Raw genomic sequence first — 21,586 nt, forward strand, 5'->3', positions numbered from 1 at the left:
CTTTTTCATCAGGCTTCTGACATTATCTGTGAAACAATTTGAGACAATAAAATTGAATCAAATCACTTTTTAATAAAGTAAACTTACAAAAATACCAGTGATATGTGAATGTAACTAAGTATACATTATTACAAATACAGTATATACAACTGAGTGTACAAATTTGTGGTACTTGAGTATTTTCAGTTAATTCTATTCCACTACAATTCAGAGGGAAATATTGTACTTTTCTACTCCAGTACATTTATCTAACAGTCCTAGTAACACTTACTTCACAGATTAAGATTTTACATATAAAACATATGATGATCTTATAAAATATGATAGCTCCACCTAGACCAACTAAACACATCTTAATGTGTCAATAACAAAAATCTGGTAATATATAGTAGAAATATGAAATATGTTGTATGTATATAATATATAATAGTATAACACTGAAGGAGCATTTTCCTGCCATATGAGTACTTTTTACTAATTACTTTTACTTAAGTGACATTTTCATTACTTTAATTTGTAAGTATTTTTATATTGCAGTACTGCCAGTTAAGAAGTGCAGTATCTGATTTCCTCCATCGCTGAAAAATACTGAAAATCTGCTGGTTGCAGTTGCATAAAAGCAAAGAATTGCTGCTATAAGGTGCCTTTTTCAATATTATATAATTGTAATTGAATAGTTTGCTACTAACTTTTTTTTAGTTTTGGTGATGTAAGGACTGAATAATTAATTTTTGGATTAAAAAATTGCAATAAAGAAAATAATTAGGTTAATGTTTGCCGCCCTATGTGAGACAATAAGTGTTTGCACTGATTTATTTTTAATTTTATTTTTTTGCGTCGTCTAAAGTGCATGCCTGCAGAGGGTAGGCGAGGTTCAGTTTCAAATCTGGTCACCTGTGAACTCTTCCCTCTATGGCTTACACACACACACACTTTGCACACACCTTGCATCGGTAATATGCATCACACCTTCCTTCCCTCCGCTATGGAACGGTCAGGGAATTAGCCGCCCTGCGCGCGCGAGTTAAGCCAGGGGTTCCGGGAGCGCGCGCGGATTGTCCACCATCTCAGCCCCCTCGCCAGGCTGTGCACCTCGCGCGTCTTATCATCCATCTCCATAGCACAGATCTGATCCTCCACGAGCACTGGTGAGTCCACTTTTTCACTTTTCTTTGATGTGAAGTGTAAACAAAAAACACTTGACTTGACCTTTTTCACTTTGAACGTCTTATTTAAATGCGCTGCCGTCGCCTTTGACTGCGTCTTTTTGCACTTTTGCACTCATTTATTTCAACTGTAGCTGCTTGTGTTGACAGAACTCCATAGACAAGGCTTGACCATTGCTTTTGTTATTCAATTCCCTCTGTGCGGTGGCTGCAACCAGTATGTGTGTGTGTGTGTGTGTGTGTGTGTGTGTGTGTATGTGTATGTGTATATGTGTGTGTGTGTGTGTGTGTGTGTGTGTGTGTGCGTGCGCGCGCGCGCGCGCGTATGTGTATGTGTATGTGTATGAGCCAGGGTGCTGAGGCTGTTTTTTCCATCCGACCATCTGTGTGCACACAACTGTTGTGCCCACGCGCGTTTAATTAAACACATATTTGTCGAATAAGCAGCTCCTGACAACTGCCTGGGGATTAATTAGTCAAAATGGAAATGAATTAGTTTGATGTATTCTGTGCTGTTTTTATTTTTGACTTCAGTTTGTAAAGAAAAGGCAGCATAAACAGTTGGACTGGTTCAAGTGAAAGTTTTAGTGCAGGATTTCAAACTAATGATTTGTCTTTGTGCTGGTTTGAGTTTGACTGTGTGTTTCCTGTTATGGTATCAAAAAGGAGCGAGCAGCTGTTAAAATTAGCGATGTGTAATCTGCTGTTTGCCAGGAAAGGCCGTATTAGATCGCTCCCCTGCTGCCCTCTGCCCCGTTAATGTGAGGGTGCAGCTGACCCTCTTGCCTCTGCCGTTGAGCTGTCAGCAAGCTTACAGACCTTTAAGCCCCGCGCTGAGACGCACACACGGACGAATTTGTGTACTCCACCTGTGCAGCCTACATTAAAATGATCAGGCAGGGAGGATATAAAAACATACCAAAAACAATTCAGACACTTAAATAAATGGAATGCAATAACACACGAAAGAAAAGGTAATAAAAAAAAACAAAAAAACAATGAAATATGATATGGTCCATAGTGTACAAGGGAGCAATTTTGGCATGCTTATATGAAAACTGCCATATCTGAGTCATGCCATGCAAACTCCATCCCTTCATATAATGAAATAGATAATGTCTCTCCTTGCGTATAATTTCGATATCTCAGGAATCCATGTACTCATTGGTGGAAGTTTTGTGTGCTTCAGTTATTCATGTCAGTCTCTCTTTTCTTATGCATAACTTTTCTACTAAAATCAGCAGAAAACTGCCACCACAAACTGATTTTATGTCTTATCATGTTGTTGTATCTGGTTGTAAAGAGAAAATAAGAGAAAATTCAAGTTTTCTGCAAGGCATGGTGGTCCATCCCTGATGTGTAATGCTTAAGTGCCTGCAAATGTGCATGCATTTTGATAAACATGGGCATATCCTCGTACTGGGAATATCAGCCGTTGGGGAAAAGGCATCATGACTAATGAGCTAAAGTGACTAATGCACCACACATGGGACATGTGGCTTACAGCATATGAAAAAAACAACCTCAGACGTCTTCATGCTTCTCCCAGAACAACCATTATCAGGTAGTCATCTAAATCAGCTTTTCTCAACATGGGGATTTGGACCTTCTAAGGGGTCCCAGGATAAATCTGAGGGATCACAAGAGATTTAAAGGGATAAGATATATATATACATCATGAAACGATGTAAAATGTTTGCCCTTGTTTTGCAAAATACTCGTTACTTTAACCTCTTCAGGCCTCGAAGAGGGGGTCACAAGCCAAAAAGATTGCAAGCCACTGACCTAGTATCAAGTGTCCTGAAGGACTAATGTTTTACATAAAATGATTTGACCTTTTGAACCCAGTCATATTCTCCATTTCCATCTTGGCTCTGTGTTTGCTAACACATGGTAAACTGGGATTATCGTGGGTGTGTGTGTGCATATGTGTAAGGGGATTGACTGTTGAAGCACCTGAGGTATGTGTTGTGCTTACACTGTCTGGTTGACTGTTGGTGTATTTGCATGTCTCATGGCTTTTCCTGGTGTTATCGGCAGCTAGAACATTGAGTTCTGTTGTGGAGCCTTTGTTGCATGTTGCACCTGATAGGGCTGAGCAATATGTCGATATTATATCGATATCGTGATATGAGACTAGATATCATCTTAGATTTTGGATACTGTAATTTTCCTGGTTTTAAAGGCTGCATTACAGTTAAGTGATGTGATTTTCTGAACTTACCAGACCATTCTAGCTGTTCTATTATTTGCCTTTACCCACTTAGTCATTATATCCACATTACTGATGATTATTTATCAAAACTCTCATTGTGTAAATATTTTTTGAAAGCACCTATTGTCATCCCTATAATATTGTCACAATAATGATATTCAGGTATTTAGTCAAAAATATCATGATATTTGATTTTGTCCATATTGCCCAGCCCTACCACCTGATCATTTAAGTGATTCAGACCTTGATTAGTAAGATTAACACTGCTGTTTATATTAATATTTTCATAGTTTACTCCTAACGGAGAGGCCTTAGAAAACATATGAGCTGCATAAACTACAATGAAAGGTGGAGTTAAGTGACTTAAAATTTCAAAAACATCACAATGTTCCTCCAAATGAACGTCTCTCAAACAATGACAAACATGTCTAAGTCTGCAGGAACAGAAAAGTAGTGCACTCACTTGTCAGGACTCACGGCAATTAAATCCTAAAATCTATTCTGTTACCAGTATTAGTATCTGTTTTGTTCATTCATGCATGATTCAAGTATTTGTATTTTTATTTTATTTGATAGGGACGATGCAATTTAACATAGTTCCAATACAGAGCATTAAACTGATGTACTGCGTAGAGTTTATAGCTATTGCCAATTTTCAACTCTTGTCCCTAGTTGGGCTTTTCAAGGTGAATAAATGTACTGTCTGGTGACTGAAACACAACCAACTCTAAACTGTGCTGCTTTGCTTCCTCTTCTTCTTCCTCTTAAGATAAAATGTAGCATGTCTTCTGTCTGTGTACTCAAGCATGGGGGTGAAACACATATGCTTCTACTAGCTTGAAACTTACTTAACCTCTCAGTTGTCTCTTAACACTTTGTTTTTTATCTCCAACGAATGAGCCCAGTGACCAAATTACCCCAACAGATTGTAAACTGTGCCGCTTGGATTGCAGTGTGAGCTTAATCTGAGCCTACAGCTTCAATTTGGTAAAAAAGAGAGGAGGCAGCTTAACTTTGGCTTAGATTTTATCTGTCGGTCTAAAACAACCATTACTTGTTCGCCACGATTTTTTTACCCATGATATTTGAAAATAAAATCCATCTACAATGTATATATCTGACAGAATGTAAATAACTGCCACAGGACTATCAACTTTTTAAAGAAAACTTCTTATTTCAAGGAAAATTATATTTTATGGTAATGTAAATGCTAAATAAGTCAGCTATTTCATTTTATAGGCAAAAATAGTGGTTCTCAACTTGGGGGCTGGACTCTCACTGTTGAGATCGTATAATGTAAAATTATTAAATTATTACGTTTTCTTTCGATAATTATGAGATGACATCTGAGGTAACATTCTGAGGTCTTATGAGAAAAGTCATAATTATGGGAGAGTATCTCTTAATTAGGAGATATTATTTCACTTTCGAGTGGCAGTAATGGGTTTTCTCATTAACAGGAAAGCAAAACATTGTGTTTATTTTTTCAGACTCTACTGTTTTTTTCATGTGAATTGCTTCATAATTTTACATTTTTGGGCCATAAAAAATATTCATATCAAACAAAGAAGAAAATCACTCTTTGGTCACAACTGGTAGACATTCAACCAGTCATTGCATTAAGGTGTCACAATCCAAAAAGACTAGGAACCAATTGTCTAAAATGTTAGGATTCTACTGGGAGGAATGGTTCCACCATTAATGGAAACTCTTTTTTCCCCTACTTACAGCCAGAGCTGCCAGGCCTTCCCAACTTGTGGATACTGAGCTCCTATTTTTCTTTTCATGTACTAACACAGGGATGAAACGCAAAAGAACGTATGTCTGTCACCACAGCAATGAGTGAGACGTCGTCCATTCACTCTGCGAAGCTTGTGTCATTGGCCCGATCGCTGTCTGGGCTGGGGCTCGACGCCGCCAATGGAGGCGCCGTCATTCTGCCTGACACCGACGAGCCTCCTCCTCCGGTATGGTGTCCTCTGAATGTTAATACTCACATCCTGTATATCGTGTAGCAATATGTCAGCTCTCTCTCAACTCTCAACCCTGCCTTGAGCTGACATGCCTGATTATTATGCTCTTACACCAAAATATTCCCCAAATTCCCTCCCTGCCAGTCCTCATCACTTAGCAAATCTATTACCTGTGTGTGCTTTTGTGTGTTTGTGCAGGAGTCTGGCATAGATCTTGGCCCTGGGCTTTTTTTCGCTGATGGCAAGAGGAAGGTGGACTACGTCCTTTGCTACAAATACAAAAAAAGGCGGGCATCCAAGGCACGACTTTCCATTACATCCAATGGTAGCATACCAATACAGATAACAGGCCGATGGGAAACTGAGGCAGATTCAGGGGAGGCAGGTGCACCTGCAGGAGATGTGGAGGAGTCAAAGCTGACTGATGAGGAAAAGGCTATAATGAGGGAGGAGTTTGAAGCTGGACTACTCGAAGCTGGACTACAGTTAGAGCGTGAAAAAGAGGTGTGTATCTGTTTTTACAGTGCTTTCACCATGATTATTTTTTCATCTGGTGTACACTCCTATTGACATTTATTGGTCAGAGCCATCCTTAAGTGATGTGACCACAAATCCTGTGATTGGACGGCCGCCAAACAGGTTAAGGATAAGACTCAGCCTGTCGCTTGTAGCCGGAGGACATGGCTGCACTCTAATTAAAGAGAGAACTTAATATCAGTGGTATATGATAAGACAATATGATAATAATAACAATAATAAAGTGAATTATGTTGCATTTTTATTATGCACTGTACAAATATGTGTGTTTGTTTTTTTGGCACTTCACACATATATATATGTGTGCGCATGCATGTTGTGTGTGTCTCTGTGCGTGTTTGTGTCTGTGTCTATTTGGTTGTGAGATGCTTGCGTGTTAAATCAGCTGCTGTTTTGGTTGAGGATTAAGCCTGCTGACCGTAAGTGTGAAGCCAAAGGCCAGATTATAGGGCCTTATTAGAGAGTGATCCACTACTCACAAGTGTGTGTGTTGGCACATGAACGCATATGGAGGGTGATGGGTGGGTTTCATTTTGATTGAATGGGTGGAAGGATGTGCTCAGGGGATTAGCATGATCATTTTTGTGATAAGCTTCTCTTCTCTCCACATCAAATAATTGAGACTAGTTTTCCTCATTAAAGTGTAATTATAATTGCATGGTCTCCGTTTGTAGCTAATATGTGGAAATAATTTTCCTCATATAGGTAGAGGTATGCAGCATCTTTTCAGCAAAATTAATTCTTAGTGAGGATCTTGCAGTGATTTTGTTTTTATTTATATTTTACCAAACATTACCATTATTATGTTTAAATATTCCCATTTAGGACCAGAATGGCTTCAATGTAGAGCAGAGTTTGGTACATCGGAACAGGCTATAATAGATTTTAATGTCATACCTGGAAAATTTCTGGTAACACACAACATTAGAGCTGCAGCAGTAATTGCATATGCAGGTTGTTATTCAGCAGTCCAGAGGCTTGATAATAGCCTCTTTTCACATCCTCAAAAATGATTATTAACTACATTATGGTATCTTTTGTGTTCCCATCTGAGCAATTCATCACTATCTGCACTTATTTCTTACTTTTTGTAGCATTGGAAGGTTCTGGGCTTGAAATAATGAGATTTCCAACAAAACAGCCTCATTATAAGACAAAGTAGCATACTTACAGGTTTAGGGAAGGCTCATCTCGCTGCCTCAGGACAAATAGCAGGAGCATTAAATGCATAGACAAAGAGAGCAGAAAAACCGATATCCAGTTAATCTATCTATACAGGCCCGTGATAATAACTGTAATTATTTTTTCCAGTCTTAATCCAAATTTAATTAAACATGTATGCAACACTTGATGTGATGTAAAGTTACATATCTAGCCCACATTCCATATTAATCAGTGTGTGACGTGTGTGTTTACATGCAGAGGTCAAACGGCATAGGGTTTATTCGGCTGCATATCCCATGGCCAATACTCAGCCGCGAAGCAGAGCTTCAGAAGATCAAAGTTCCTGTGAAAAAGGTGAGCAGTTCAACACCGTCCTTTAATACCCTAGTCATTCATATTCTAGTTTCAGTGTGCATATTTTTGATTATTTGCAGAAGATTGATAATTTGGATGTTAGGTTATTACTCAGCTTGGTGGGAAGCTGTAGTAGCTGAGTCATGATATATGAATGGATCAGCTCAAGTAATAATCCGTGTTTCCATGTTTTCACTGAGCAGAAGTGTGAATTGCGGAAACGGATGGGCATTGCTGGAATATGGGATTCCATTGCCACTAAAGTCAACACACCGTTTCAACCAGACGTCCCTGATTTTGACATCCACAGAGACTCACAGACAAAAGTCAACATCAAAACCCTCAAACACTCTTTTATCAGAGACAAGCTCCACCTGTAAGTACTTGTACTGTCACACTCACACACACAAAAGCATACGTAGTGGAATGGTATATCCTGTGTCAGCAAACTAACCCACTTTAGGAGTCGCCCTTGACTGAGGGCACAGATGTGTTTTAGTTCAGTCATGGTTAGTGATTTAGATAACACCCCAATATCTAAATCACCTAAAGGCTGTGTGCTTTCATCATCCTTATCATAGCATGGCAGGGCTCTCACGTAGATTGAAGTTTTATTGTTTACACCATTGAAATGGGGATTCTACAGTCTGTGTGCTACTGGGTCACTGCATGTGATGAGATAGGACAAACAGTGAGAGCAACTTCCTTAGAGAGAACAAACGTCTTTGATTTAACAAACAAAGAAACAAAATCAACTTTGAGTTGGTAAGGGTACAAGTATGAACAGTAATCCACATCCTCATAACCATCCAAAACTGTGGTGATCAGGTCTACAATTGAAAGTGAACACTCACATGCAGTCTGTGACTCCTCTGTGTCTTCCCCTGCAGGTATGACATCAAGTCAACAGACACTGTATTTGACAATGCAACACGCAGCAGAATAGTAAGTTCAGCAACAATGTGAAGAATATTTTGTACATGTTTTGCATACAGTACCTATTTGAGTGTACAAACGGTACCATTTGTACTATGCTATGTTTGCATCTAGGTTGCTGAGATTATTTCACGCACTACCTGCAGACAAACTTGCCAAACCACTGGTGAGGGCTCACTTCTGCTGTGGTTTCATTCTTTTTTATACGGTTCATATGTATTCTATCAGTCAGATTTCATGTTATCTTTATGTTATTGGTCACAAAACTGACCATATATGTACATGACATTGTGTTACACTCCCTCTTTGTGTCAAAAGGCATCAATTCATTATTGGCTCGGGGTGTCTACGACTCTGCCTTCCCTCTGCATGATGTGAGTATAACAGCAAAAGCATCTATACTGAACATACTGTATATCATATCTGTATATGTTTCATTTAGGGATATTTGAAAATGCATTTATTTATAATTAAGATTTTTTTTTTTGTGCCATATTGACTAAACACAAACGTTTTTGTATAATGTAGGAAAGGTTACACAATAAATTTACAAATGGGCATTATGGAGATAAATGGGGAAAAGGGAGACGATAAGAAATTTCAGGAGGAAAATAATTTTTAAACTATGACTAGCTGTAAGTCAAGCCTTTTTTTTCAGGGGTCGTTTACAAGGAGAGGACGGAAAGATCAGCGAAATGACAGACAGGTGAGCTGACTGGCCTGTAATGAGGTTTTGACAGTAATAGATGTTATTTAAAAGTGCTTTGACCGGTTCAGAACATAATCAGTAAAGCCGGTGGAGATAATACTACTGCTGCTTCAGGCTAATAATCAGGCTTTTCAACAGACTGCGCAATGAAAAGCCTATTATTAGCCCGATTTGACCTTAAAACTGATTTTCAAGATCATGGAGACCTTGCATTGGTCTTACAAAAAAGGGCAGAACACCATCGTCTGTCTGTGTACATCATTTTGTTGTGTAGCTTCTGCACATCAAGTATGATCTGCAGAAGTCCAGAACAAATATTAGCTGATTGACATGGACTGAAAATATTACATGCTTTGCTCTGACATTTTGTATCCTGTATATTCAATCGTTAACTGTTATTAGGTGTTTTAGTCTTGTGTCATGTGCTTGGGTGTCCTTCAGCTCCTCCATGAAGAATGGGCTAACTATGGAGTCATGCTTAAATACCAGCCTGTGGACCTGATCAGGTACTAAGCAGTTAGTATCAACAAAGATAAATGTCTAGCTATAGCTATAGCTTCAGACTGCAAAGTTCACTATAGCCACTAATATGACAGGGTTGGACTAAACAAACATTCTGATGATATTGCTGTTCAAAGTGGCGTAACATTGGTGTAAAGTTTGTCCCAGTGAAAGTGCAAGGACATGGGGTTATTAAAATAAAAAGCAATTATCCTCACAGGTTTGTGAGTATGGTCAATCTATGGGAACCATGAATTCCCACAGCAACTGCCTTGAAAAGACCTTATCGCAGGACAAAATGTTGGTTAAGAGTAACTTTTGACATGGTGATGGTGCTGGATATTAGGGGGAATAATCAGACCTGGAGCTGGGAAGATACTGTTTAATGCTTTGGAACAGAGTTGGACTAACCAACTGTGCTGCAATGTTGGACAGTCAGTCGACTGCTCGTTGACATGTTGTTTCTATGTTGACAGAAAATACTTTGGAGAGCAGATTGGATTGTATTTTGCCTGGCTGGGTGTTTATACTCAGCTCCTCATCCCTCCCTCTGTACTGGGCATCATTGTCTTCCTGTATGGCATATTTACTGTGGATACCAATGTGCCAAGGTAAGCAGATACAACATCTTTTTGAATGCTTATAAAATGTACAACAATGTATTATATATATATATGTATTATTCTCTTTGTTTGGTGTTTTCACATATATTTCAGTCAGGAAACATGTGATGACAACCTGAACATCACCATGTGTCCACTGTGTGATGGAGTGTGTGACTACTGGCGGCTCAGTTCGGTGTGCTCCCTGGCTCGAACATCATACCTCTTTGACAACGGAGCCACTGTCCTCTTTGCTATTTTCATGTCTCTATGGGGTAACTATACTTTCTAATTCACTTTCCTGATAATGTTACAGCAAAAATATTTTAATATACTAAACTATATTATTCTAATAGCTCAGAGAAATTTATAACTGGTTTAATTGGATCTTGGATCTAAATTCATCCTTTATTTATTTAACAAGAACAGTCACATTAAGAAAGGAAACTTGCTCTTATGTGAGCCCTGGTCAAGACAAGAAAACAGAATAAAAATTGTGTCAAATAAAACCATTGGTTTGTTAACAATCATGCATAAAATTATTACAGCAAATTTATATACAAGTCCCTGAAATGGTAGCCGTAGTAGTAATACAAATGGATTCCTGTATGGCATAAAGTTGGAAATACCAGCTCCAGAAAACATGTCTCTCATTTGGGGTTTACAGTGATCTTTTATTACTGTAATGATTTAGAGATTATTACTGAGGGATAATGAATTTTCAGTAACAAGTGAATGCTGCATGGTTAAGCTAGTGATCTCCAGTATAGATGCTTGGGGGAGGAGATGGGTTCATTAAGCTTTGCATGACTGAAGTGAGTGAAACATCAAGCTGCTACCTGGGGTGTGAATGTACTGCAAAATATTTGCTTTGTAGCCTCTGCTGTATTCAACCATGCATGTGGGCTGCCTTCAGAAATAAAAATTCTGTTGCTCCACTTATATTAAGCTCCAGATTCACAGAATTGCTTAAGGGCACATTGAGAGCAGCTTTTGAACAAGGATTGTTTCCTTTTTCTCTCTTGCTGAAACATTATTTTACTGTATAAGACTTGAGTGGTCAAACCAAAGGTCAGGATCTTGGAATTTTTTCTAATGTTTTAGATATTTAACGTATTCTTTGTGTATCTCCTTGTAGCTGCTTGGTTCCTTGAGCACTGGAAGAGGCGACAGATGTGTCTGAAGCATACCTGGGACCTGACAAGCTTGGAGGATGAGGAGGTACTAAAATAGATACAAGAATACTGTACACACACATACTGTGCAGTTCACACACACACGTAAAGACACACACATACATTATCTGAGTGTATATACAGTCAGAGCCTTTGCTGCTTTGCCAATATCAATATCATTATTAGTTTCTATCTTTTTCTCCTTCGTTTTTCATACGGCCGGTTTGTTACAGTGTTAAAGTCAGTCAGGGTGAGACTGTTAACCTCCTGGCCCGTGACGGCAGAGATCAGTTGTGGTTTGGCTTGCAGATTATCATTTGTCTCAGGACAGTTCCCTCCCCCTAACACACACACACACACACACACACACACACAGACACACACACATATACACATAGCCACCCATGTATACATGCATTGACACGACTCTTTACCCTGTAAAGGGGTATAATGGGATTGGTCTGTTCTTAAAGCAGTGAACTTGCAGGATAGGATGACGCAGCAGGGTTGCAACATAAACACTCTTCAGCCTAATCTACTGCCACTACTGCTAATTTATGTTTAAATTACTGTAAATTACTTACTTCTGCGCATCTCCATCACTACTCTGCTGTCAAACCACTGTTAATTTACTGTTTACCCACATTACACTTTTCACTCAGTTTACCTTTGTGCATTACGGCTGATTTACTGTTAAATTACTGTTCTAATTTGTACTGCAATTCTACCTCGCACATTACTTTTTTGCACATTTGCACTTGTACATTTTCATATTTTCTTACCGTGTATTTATTATTATTATTATTACTATTTATTGTTATAGTAGTTTTTAGCTTTCTACTTATTTACTTGAGCAATTGCAACAAAGCAATTTCCCTGCAGGGATCAATAAAGTTTTTCTGATTCTGATTCTGATTCTAATGCAACTCTCTCTCTCTATGGCTCTCTTTCATTTATTTTTGTCTTTGCTGACTGAAGGAGCGAGTCCAGGTGGGAAAGTTTCTGTACATGTTAGATTTAGCAACATCAAAGTCAAAAGTGAATTACAATCTGGTTTAAGAAGCTCAATTATTTTTGTTTTGTATTTTAAAAATCCCCCAAAATTTTGCCAATTTTTTGAATATTTTTAGCTGTTGAAAATTGAATAATAAATCAATAATGCAAAAATTCTGGAAAAGATTATGTCAGAATTATGTAAATACAATTTGCATGCAAACATTCTGTAGTTTCACCTTTTATTATTATTTTCTAGCGTTATATGCTTTCAGAGACTTTTTGTATTTGAGAAGCACATTCTGAGCTGTCAGTGAGAGTCTCTATACTCTGAGGAATAGTGTCCTCTAATAAGGAAACCAGCAACAGAAACTTTTTTGTGTTTGTGGGAACAGAAATCCAAACAATATCACTGTGTTCCTTTTGAAAATATTAATATATTTCAGTGAAAGTTATTGCTATGTAAAACATGTCCCGCTTTAGGCTAGCACCCCTTAAAACAAACAGGTAAGAGGTCATTAAAGTCTGTTATGTAGGGTCAACCTAAAACTTATGCAAATGTCATCTGACAGCCAACAAAAAACGTCAGAGAATAAAGTAAAGCAGTGAATTTGTAGCTTAAAGGTCATTTAGAGCAGAGATTTCTGTGGCCACAACTGGTGTCTGAAACCATTATACAGTAAAGCTCTGAATAGCTACAAACAAAACAAAAGAAGTAGTGTGACATAAGGCTGCTTTGTCTCATTGGATGTGTGATGCAGTCGCATGTGTTCTAACATCTGCTTGTGTCTGTTGCAGGAGGCGTTGAGGCCTGATTATGAAGAGGCTTTACAGGAGAAGAAACATAGGATGAAAGCACGGTCTAAAAAGAAGGTTTTGTATCTGAGTGTTTGTGTGTGTTTCAGATATAATTTAATGAATTGTAACACTAAGTGCATGTGTGGTTTCTCACTGCCTGTTTTTATTCTGTTATAGTTCACACAAAGCGGGGATGGTGTAGATGGAGAAACAGACCAGATGCTGGCCTCCCAGGTATCACTGCAGTTCTCTGTGTGGGAGGGCAATACATGGATAGAGTTGCTGGGGTGTGAGGGCAGGGCTGTTACATTAAGGTGATTTAAACTTGCCTCGTAGTGAGTGCTAACATGGATCTCATTTCTTCAATGACACTGCACCCACTGAGGGTAAATAAATTGTTGCTAAACAAACAAATGTTTCAGCCCGTCTTAGTCGTTCATGTACAATTAAATTATTACAGACTCATTCCATGTGTACGAGTTTATGTCTGTGTTTAAAGAGGAAACCCCCTTCACCTACTGCGGGTGGTTGAGTCCAAAGCTGCTTACCTGCCTGAGATTAGCCCAGATTACTGATGGAGAGAGAAAAGGGAGGAGGGAGAGGAAGAAGGGGAGGGGATTTCTGTCCTTTCAGGTGGCAAACATGCACCTGCCAGACAGAAAACATAATGTGTGTGAGCAGAACATGTGCTCAGCATTACTGCATATCACTGTACTCAAAAGCATATACCAATATGTGTATATGGGTGTATTTGCGTGTTTGTAACCCAATAATAATAACCCATAATATGAATGTTTTTCTTGACAGCAAGAACCAGAGTCCCTGGACATTGAGGATCACCTGTCAGGTTACCTCATCAATGTGTCCACCTTACTACTGCTGGTACTTTGTTTATACTCTTACATTTACTAGTATTCATTCTCTAATTTTCACATTTTTGACCCCCTGTGTTGTACAGCTATCCTCACTATTGATATTTTGTCAATCAACCATTAAATTAACTTTTTCTAGACATTAAAATCATTATTAGACAAAGACAAGAGATGAAATAAGACAATGAGGAATGAAAAAGTGATCAAAGATAAGAAAAACAATTGATAGAAAGGGGAAAATGACAGATTAGAGCTGAAATGAATAGCTGATTGAGAGAAGAATTAATCTGCAACAGTTTTGATAATCAATTAATCCTCTCAGTCATTTCTCTCAGGTGATGATTTGCTACTATTTTCTGTATTTATATCCTTGTAAATCAAATATATTTTGATTGCTGTTTGGAGAAAACAAGCAATTTGAAGACATCACTTTGGGCTCCAAGAAATTATTTTTTCACATTTGATGGACTAAAAGATTAATCAAGAATATAATCTGCAGATTAATCAATACTAAAAATAATTGTAAAATACATATTTACATATAACAAATATTAAAAATGAACACACAAATCACATAAAACTGTGAACAAGTAGACTTTGTCACCAGAGTCTTGTCATTAACTTTTTAATGTTGCATATGTCTTGTGTCTGTCTGCGTTCAGATCTTCGTGACCTTCTCAGCAGTGGTAGGCGTGGCAGTGTACCGCATCTGCATGTTAAGTGTGTGGTCCATGAACCCTGATCCTGAAGCCAAGGCCAGCGTAAGGATGACGGTCACCACCACAGGGATCATCCTCAACATGCTGGTCGTTCTGGTTTTGGAAGAGGTCTATGGAGCAATCGCTGTGTGGCTGACTGAGCTGGGTAATACTGCTCCTTAATACTCTTTAAGAAGCCGTGACCTCGCTGTGACCTCACTGTGACCTTTATGTGCATTTTTCTGCTTGCTGTCTTATGCCTTTTTTCTTGTCATGTCCACTTTCAAGCATTGTAATATGCAACATATATTCAGAACATCTTTGATAAGTAAAGCATGAAATAGTGAAACTTGGGTCTCACTATTAGTTTAGACTTCTTTGTTTTTGCTGAACAAACTCCAAATTTGACACAGTGGTAATGTAGTGGACACAGATAGTAAGAGAACTGGTTAAAAAGTATGAATGGCTGGTAAGATTTGGGAATGGCAAATAACGTAGGAACAGCCCTAGACCTAAATATGAGGAACAGCAACAAACCAAATGGAGAGTGAAAAAAATCGTTCCACAAATTCTTCATAGTCTGCAGATTAAAGTGACATTTTTACATAGGAGAACTCTAATGCTGTAACTTCCATAACCCTTATTTTGTCTATCCTATCTTGCAAGAAAGTCATCTTAAACCTACAGTGGTGTTTTTCGTGTTATATTTCTTCTTCGGCAGACTTTCCCTTTTAAAGAAAAACTCTTTAGCTAATTGTTCAGCGATAGTTCCTTCACAAAACCAACAACAACTAAGGAATAAGGAATTATCAGAGATTCATTATTATAGATTATCATTGATCATAGACATAAAAGTACAGATGCAGATCTTCTTCATGCTCCATATGACTTTTTGATGGTAAGTGTGAAGCAGAGAGGCTTGGTCTGGCTGCTAAATACTGAGCAGATGGTTGTCTGACGACAGGGTCACCTTGTTTTTCAATATACTGTGTGCAAAATAGTAGTGATTTTTTTGTGTGGCGGTATACATTAGAAACATACACATGATGAAAAAAACTTCCTGACTCTGTACAACACAGGTTATTTCAGTGTGAAAGTGCATGTAAGTAATTTAGGAAGCATGAGTTTGGAGGCAAGTAACTAATTGTGAGTGAAACACATATTAGCTAGTGTAGTAACAGTTTAACATGAGCTAATGGTGTGTTTATGATTGTTGTCCATCAGAACTTCCTAAGACAAAGGAAGAGTTTGAAGAGAGGCTGATCTTCAAGTCTTTCTTTCTCAAATCCATGAACGCCTTTGCACCTATTTTCTATGTGGCCTTCTTCAAGGGCAGGTGTGTATCTTTTATTTTTTCTTCCTTCACTCACTTCTCACCATTGTTTGTCTTTATTCTTTATCATGTGAATTGGTCTTCTCTTCACGTAGGTTTGTTGGGCGGCCTGGCGATTATGTTTATGTCTTTGGAGACTATCGCATGGAGGAGGTGGGCTCAGTTACACACATTTATTTGTTAGTGTGTGTGTATGTGTATATAACTGCATCTGTGTGTTCACTTAATGTGTTTTGTACTCCACAGTGTGCTCCTCCAGGCTGCCTCATTGAGCTGTGCATCCAGCTCAGCATGATCATGCTTGGAAAACAGCTCATCCAAAACAATGTGTTTGAGGTTCTCATACCGTATGTATCTTTTTTTACGCCGAAAAATATACGTTTCTTGCAAAACTGCATAATTTACCGGTCACAGTCTTATGCCTTGCATGCTTTTTTTCCCCCAGTAAACTGAAAAAGATGTACAGAACAATACAGGAAGAAAAAGGAAAGAAAAGAGCAGCAGAGAATGAGAATAATGAATCAGAAGAGAAGAGACCAAAACAACAATTTGACAAAGATTTTGCTCTGGAGCCTTTTGAAGGTGTAAGCCCAGAGTACATGGAAATGAGTGAGTCTCTTCTAGTCTATTGCTCAGTCTTTTATCCACACTTGCCACTCCAGTAATCCAGCGTAATTCTTTAAAAATGGGTGAATGTGTGTGTGTGTCCCTGCTGTGTCTGTTGCTATTTACAGTAATCCAGTACGGGTTCGTGTCTCTGTTTGTGGCCTCCTTCCCACTGGCACCTGCGTTTGCTCTGCTCAACAATGTCATCGAGATTCGCCTCGATGCTGCAAAATTTGTCACTGAGATCCGGCGGCCTGACGCTGTGAGGTGTAAAGACATAGGTACAGATCACACATAAGAGCATGTCCAATCTGTCTCAGTCTCTGTGTGAATGTGAAAGAAGCTATCCAGGAACTTATAATCACTTTCTTTTCCTTTACTCCACTCTGCCCCTCCATGTTCTGTCTCTTTGTCTCCATGTCTGTCTGTCTGTTTGTCACTTTCCTTTACACAAATACACACATTATACACACACACACACATGCACGCACGGATGGACACACTTCCCTTTCTGTCTTCGTTTCTTTTCATGGACATGCTATCTCTAGGGATTTGGTACAACATTCTCTGTGGAATCAGCAAGTTCTCTGTCATTACCAATGTAAGTGTGTGTGACTGAGTGTGTGTGAGTCTGTCTGCTCTGCCCATAACCTTTGACCTCTGGCAGAGATTGCCTTACTAAAATTATGTACACAACATCCTTTTTTGAATGCTAAGTTAATTATTTAAGTTGTAAATACTGGCTGTATGTATGAATTGAATGAAGTGTCGCTGTGATCATATCTTTGTTGAGATCCAGATAAAAGGGATTAGAAATGATCTTATACATCATCAAAATGTTTTTTAGAAGGAAATCTTTTATCTGTTCTGTTTGCTGCAGCACAGCTACTTTTTAAGAAGCTCATGGATCCTCATTTCCTGTCAAGCATATGTCTGAGTCTGTCTCACTGAATCTGTGTACAGTTTTCTCTGCCTCAGACAGTGACCTGTCTCTTGTTGGTCTGTGTAAAACAAACAAAGCAGTAAATTTAACTAACAAAACTGATATTAATCTAACAATACGTTTACTGTAGGTTATATGGTGGAAAGTCATTTTGAGAAAGAAAAATTTTGTCTAGCTCCAACACCTACATGTGTCATTCTCAGAAACATCAAAAAAGCATGTTTCCTACATTGAAAAAAATGTACACTTGCTGAGGGTTAGGATGATATGCAACACAGTTTGATTTGTGCTAAACCACATTGTTAATTGAAGTTAAATGCTGTGACTCTAGATAAATATCTACATGGAATAATAATAGGTAGGTGTGTCAGTTTTACTGATTGGTACTCAGTACAGGTGTATCAGAACAGATAGAGAAAATTCACAAAAACTTGTAACTGATATCAATGTTTTAAAGTGTGTGTTAAGTAGATAATATTATTGATATTAAACTATTTGTATGACTGACATGTTTGCTATAGTTATCTGATGTATCTGCAATAATACAGCACTGCCGTTTCCACTCCTTGTTTGTCTCCTCAGGCATTTGTGATCTCCTTCACGTCAGAGTTTGTTCCACGAATGGTTTACCAGTACATGTACAGTGTAAATGGCACCATGAATGGCTACACAGAGCACTCACTGTCCTACTTTAATGTCAGCAACTTCCCACTGGGCACCGCACCCACAACCACCCTCATCACCGGAGTGTCCATGTGCAGGTCAGAGTGACTCTCTTAACCTTGACCTACCTGGAGCTTCCTTTAAATCCTTGAGCCCAGCAGCTTACCTCTTACTTACCTAAATCCTACAGTTTCCTAGACGTTTTTGGAGTTTCTAGAAACTGTGAAATGTGGCATTTATAGAAAGGATTAAATTATTTACTGGGGCAAATCTCATCGAACGTCAATAATCTCTGCTCGTTTATCAGGTATAAGGACTACAGAGACCCTCCATGGGCACCAGATGCCTACACCTTCTCTAAACAGTACTGGTCTGTCCTCGCAGCAAAGCTGGCCTTCGTAATATTCTTCCAGGTATGGAAACAGATATTTACAATTTTTTTAATGTTAATGCCAATCTAAAAAGTGGTGTCTGATCTCTAAGTCTTTATCAAATCCATGGATACAAAACCCATTTCTTTCCCACTCCAACTCTGATGTGTCAACTTAGATTATCGTCCGGTACCAAGTCCCAATTAGCAGTATTTTCTTTTTCCCAGATTTAAAATCTGTATACCTCACTGTGTGGAACTCATTAAAATGATTTTTTTAATGTAAGATAACATGAGGTCAAAGATTGAGCGTGCAGCCCACCATGACTTAATTAGTGTAACTGATAACTGGAAACTGTAAATTTTATAATGACATTGACAAAGTGGATTTGTGATGTTGATGTGGATACGTCACGTCTGGCAGATAGCCAATCAGCTTAATAAGGTCAGTAACACTACCAATACTGATCTGGCGGCGTGGTGCTTCCTCATTAATTGGAACGACCATTTACCCTTGCAGCTAATTAAACCTATTAAACCAAGGAATATTCTTTCCCTATAATCATTTTAAAAATCATGATGGAGAGCAGCAACTGCATACTCTTAAATGTAATAGCAATAAAAAAAAAACATTTCCTTGTCTTTTGTCCTTCAGAACCTTGCCATGTTCCTTAGCATGCTGGTTGCCTGGATGATCCCAGATGTGCCGCGGTCTCTGCGGGAACAGCTGAAGAAAGAGAACATGATGCTGATGGAGTTTCTGCTGAATCAAGACCAGGAGCAACGTGCCAAATCTCACTCCCCAAGACGCTCCATCCCCTGCTTCCCTGCCACCATAGATATTGTGGTGGAGGCACCACCAGAAGAAGAGGAGCAACAGCAAGTGCAGGAGGAGGAAGAAGAAGTTGGAGTTGAGATCAGCCTGGATAAATCCAGGCGAAGCAGTGACAGTGATCCAGAGGTTGGTAAGTCACTTGAAGAAGTTGAAGAAAATGGAGACAAAACGCGAGGATGTGAAGAAGATGAGGTCAGAGAGGGAGAACGGGGAGAGAGGGAAAAAGATGAAGAGGTCACTGAAGAGGATGGAAAAGGTGATAATGAGCGAGAGGAAAGAGAAGAAAAAGAGGAAGACAGACAAATAAAGATGGAGATAAACGACACTGAAGAGAAAGCAGATGAAAAGGAGAATTTTACTGTCGACCTGGATTCCTTCATGGACGACCTGGGCCTGTTAGGTAGGAGGAGAAAACTTTCTATTTTTAACTTCTGCTATTAGATTTGCAGCGCCTTTTTTGTCTTTTAATTAAATTTGTAATAATGCTGCCTTATGATTCATTTTTACATTTATTTCTAGATGATGAACCCTCATCGAGCACAGCTAAAAGTACAACGCTTCCCCGCTCAGGCTCCAAACAGGGATACCAGAAAGACCAGGAGCCCCCGTCCCATCCAGATCCACCATCTAAAAGAGGCTCCTCTCAGAGTCTGAGGAGCTCCAGAGCAGATATTACAACATCAGATATTGACACTAAGCTCTTCTCATTAATTGCTCCTCCTCCCAGAGAGCCAGGCTCAAGGGCAAAGGCCCGCTGCTCCACCCTGCCTTCCCGCCACAGAGGGGCTGAAGCTTGTTACAGTCTGCCACGACCCAGCCACTCCACCAGCCTCACAAGGTTTCAGCAGGCGGCCTCACTTACTCCCCTGGTTCCCCTGGGCGCTTCATTATCAGCCTCATCCAACCCATTCTCTCCCCCACACACACCGGTGTCACCTTTATCTCCACATCACACACAGTCCCCACAGCCCAAAGCCCCCAGTGAACTATTCGCACTGAAAGCCCCTCCGCCCCAACAGCCACGCTCCAGGGCCAAAGCCCGGTGCTCCACCCTGCCTACAAGACAAAGAGTCCCCGGCCCAGAGGAGCACTCCACCAAGCCAAGCCATTCCACCAGCTTCACGAAGCTGGGAGATCGCATCCCTCCTTCCCCCAGTGAACTGAAGCGCAACACACCAGTATGAGGAGAGCTGGAAGGCGAGGGAAAGGGACAGAGGGTGGCAGAGGGAGGGGGAGGACTATCCAGATTATCTTCTCCTGTCTGTGCCTGGAGCCTCACCCCTCCGTCTGTCCTCCCTATCTGCATACATAATACCTGGGGTCTGAAGGGAGACCATCCAGATCAACTGAACCTCCTTTTTATCCTCTTAATCTTCACAGAGATGTTTATACTGCTCAGTGGTTTAGGGCTGTTCCTGACAAGGGGAGTGCTGGACAATTCAGAGAAAGACAATGCAATCCTCTGAAACTCTCCTTACCATGCCTGAAGGAAACACCACTGGAACTTTAACTCTTTCTATTCTTTTTATTTATTTTTTGATTGTTGTTGTTTTTTTGTCGGTTTGTTTTTGCCCACAGCCACAGTTCAATAGCCGCTGCTCCTCCTGTTATTTTGAATCCCACACATGCAGCAGTGCTGCCTTGTAGACCAGAGGGACATGGAAATTATATCCAGCACAGCTAGAATAAACAGTTATGCTTGTAGATCTACTGTTTATTTTTAGAGGTTTTGATATATAAAATATGTAAAATCATAATAAAAGAAGGACATATTTTTGACATCTGTTTTTTCCTTGTGAATTTTCCTTTATGATATTGCATTTCAGTCTTAGATTACTGACAGGAAAGTTAAAAATATGTTTGTGTGGTATTATATTTATTGCAGTTTATGTTAAGAAATGATCCATATCATATATTAGAGGTGACAAAATAACATCACATATCGAGAGGCAGTTCTATTCAGAAATAGTGGAACAATGTTGTAAACATGAGACCAACAACACTTTTAATAACATGGCACCAGTGAATCCTGATAGGGAGATGGTATCAGCCTGACAGGCTTATTGTGTTGTCTCTGTTGCCCCCTTCTGGTGTGTGGTGGAACACTGACAAATTATTTAGTATCCCCTAGTTTTATATGGGG

The 21,586-nt window shown here is 39.3% G+C and overlaps 1 protein-coding gene across 1 annotated transcript; it reads left to right on the forward strand.

Annotated features, from left to right (window-relative positions):
* The first annotated feature begins 330 nt into the window (after positions 1 to 330).
* Positions 331 to 21,222, forward strand: ano2a (anoctamin 2a). Its single transcript, XM_067589670.1, has 27 exons — positions 331 to 1,148; positions 5,181 to 5,348; positions 5,553 to 5,858; positions 7,314 to 7,409; positions 7,613 to 7,785; positions 8,300 to 8,354; positions 8,460 to 8,511; positions 8,664 to 8,719; positions 9,004 to 9,051; positions 9,496 to 9,560; positions 10,032 to 10,166; positions 10,272 to 10,432; positions 11,296 to 11,378; positions 13,124 to 13,198; positions 13,301 to 13,357; positions 13,931 to 14,005; positions 14,658 to 14,859; positions 15,918 to 16,029; positions 16,122 to 16,179; positions 16,273 to 16,373; positions 16,472 to 16,635; positions 16,761 to 16,913; positions 17,181 to 17,233; positions 18,158 to 18,336; positions 18,546 to 18,651; positions 19,264 to 19,843; positions 19,963 to 21,222. The coding sequence occupies exons 2-27, from the start codon at positions 5,202 to 5,204 to the stop codon at positions 20,625 to 20,627; spliced, it is 3,957 nt and encodes a 1,318-aa protein (XP_067445771.1). The 5' UTR covers positions 331 to 1,148; positions 5,181 to 5,201; the 3' UTR covers positions 20,628 to 21,222.
* The last annotated feature ends 364 nt before the right edge of the window (positions 21,223 to 21,586 follow it).

Source organism: Thunnus thynnus, chromosome 5, assembly GCF_963924715.1.
Source record: "Thunnus thynnus chromosome 5, fThuThy2.1, whole genome shotgun sequence".
Taxonomy (NCBI): Eukaryota; Metazoa; Chordata; class Actinopteri; order Scombriformes; family Scombridae; genus Thunnus; species Thunnus thynnus.

Excerpts from the sequence above, each read along its gene's own strand:
- ano2a (XM_067589670.1), top strand. The coding sequence starts at position 5,202 with ATGTCTGTCACCACAGCAATGAGTGAGACGTCGTCCATTCACTCTGCG. Across the intron at positions 7,410-7,612 it reads TCAAAGTTCCTGTGAAAAAG|AAGTGTGAATTGCGGAAACG; the intron begins GTGAGCAGTTCA and ends TTCACTGAGCAG. Across the intron at positions 13,199-13,300 it reads AAGCACGGTCTAAAAAGAAG|TTCACACAAAGCGGGGATGG; the intron begins GTTTTGTATCTG and ends ATTCTGTTATAG.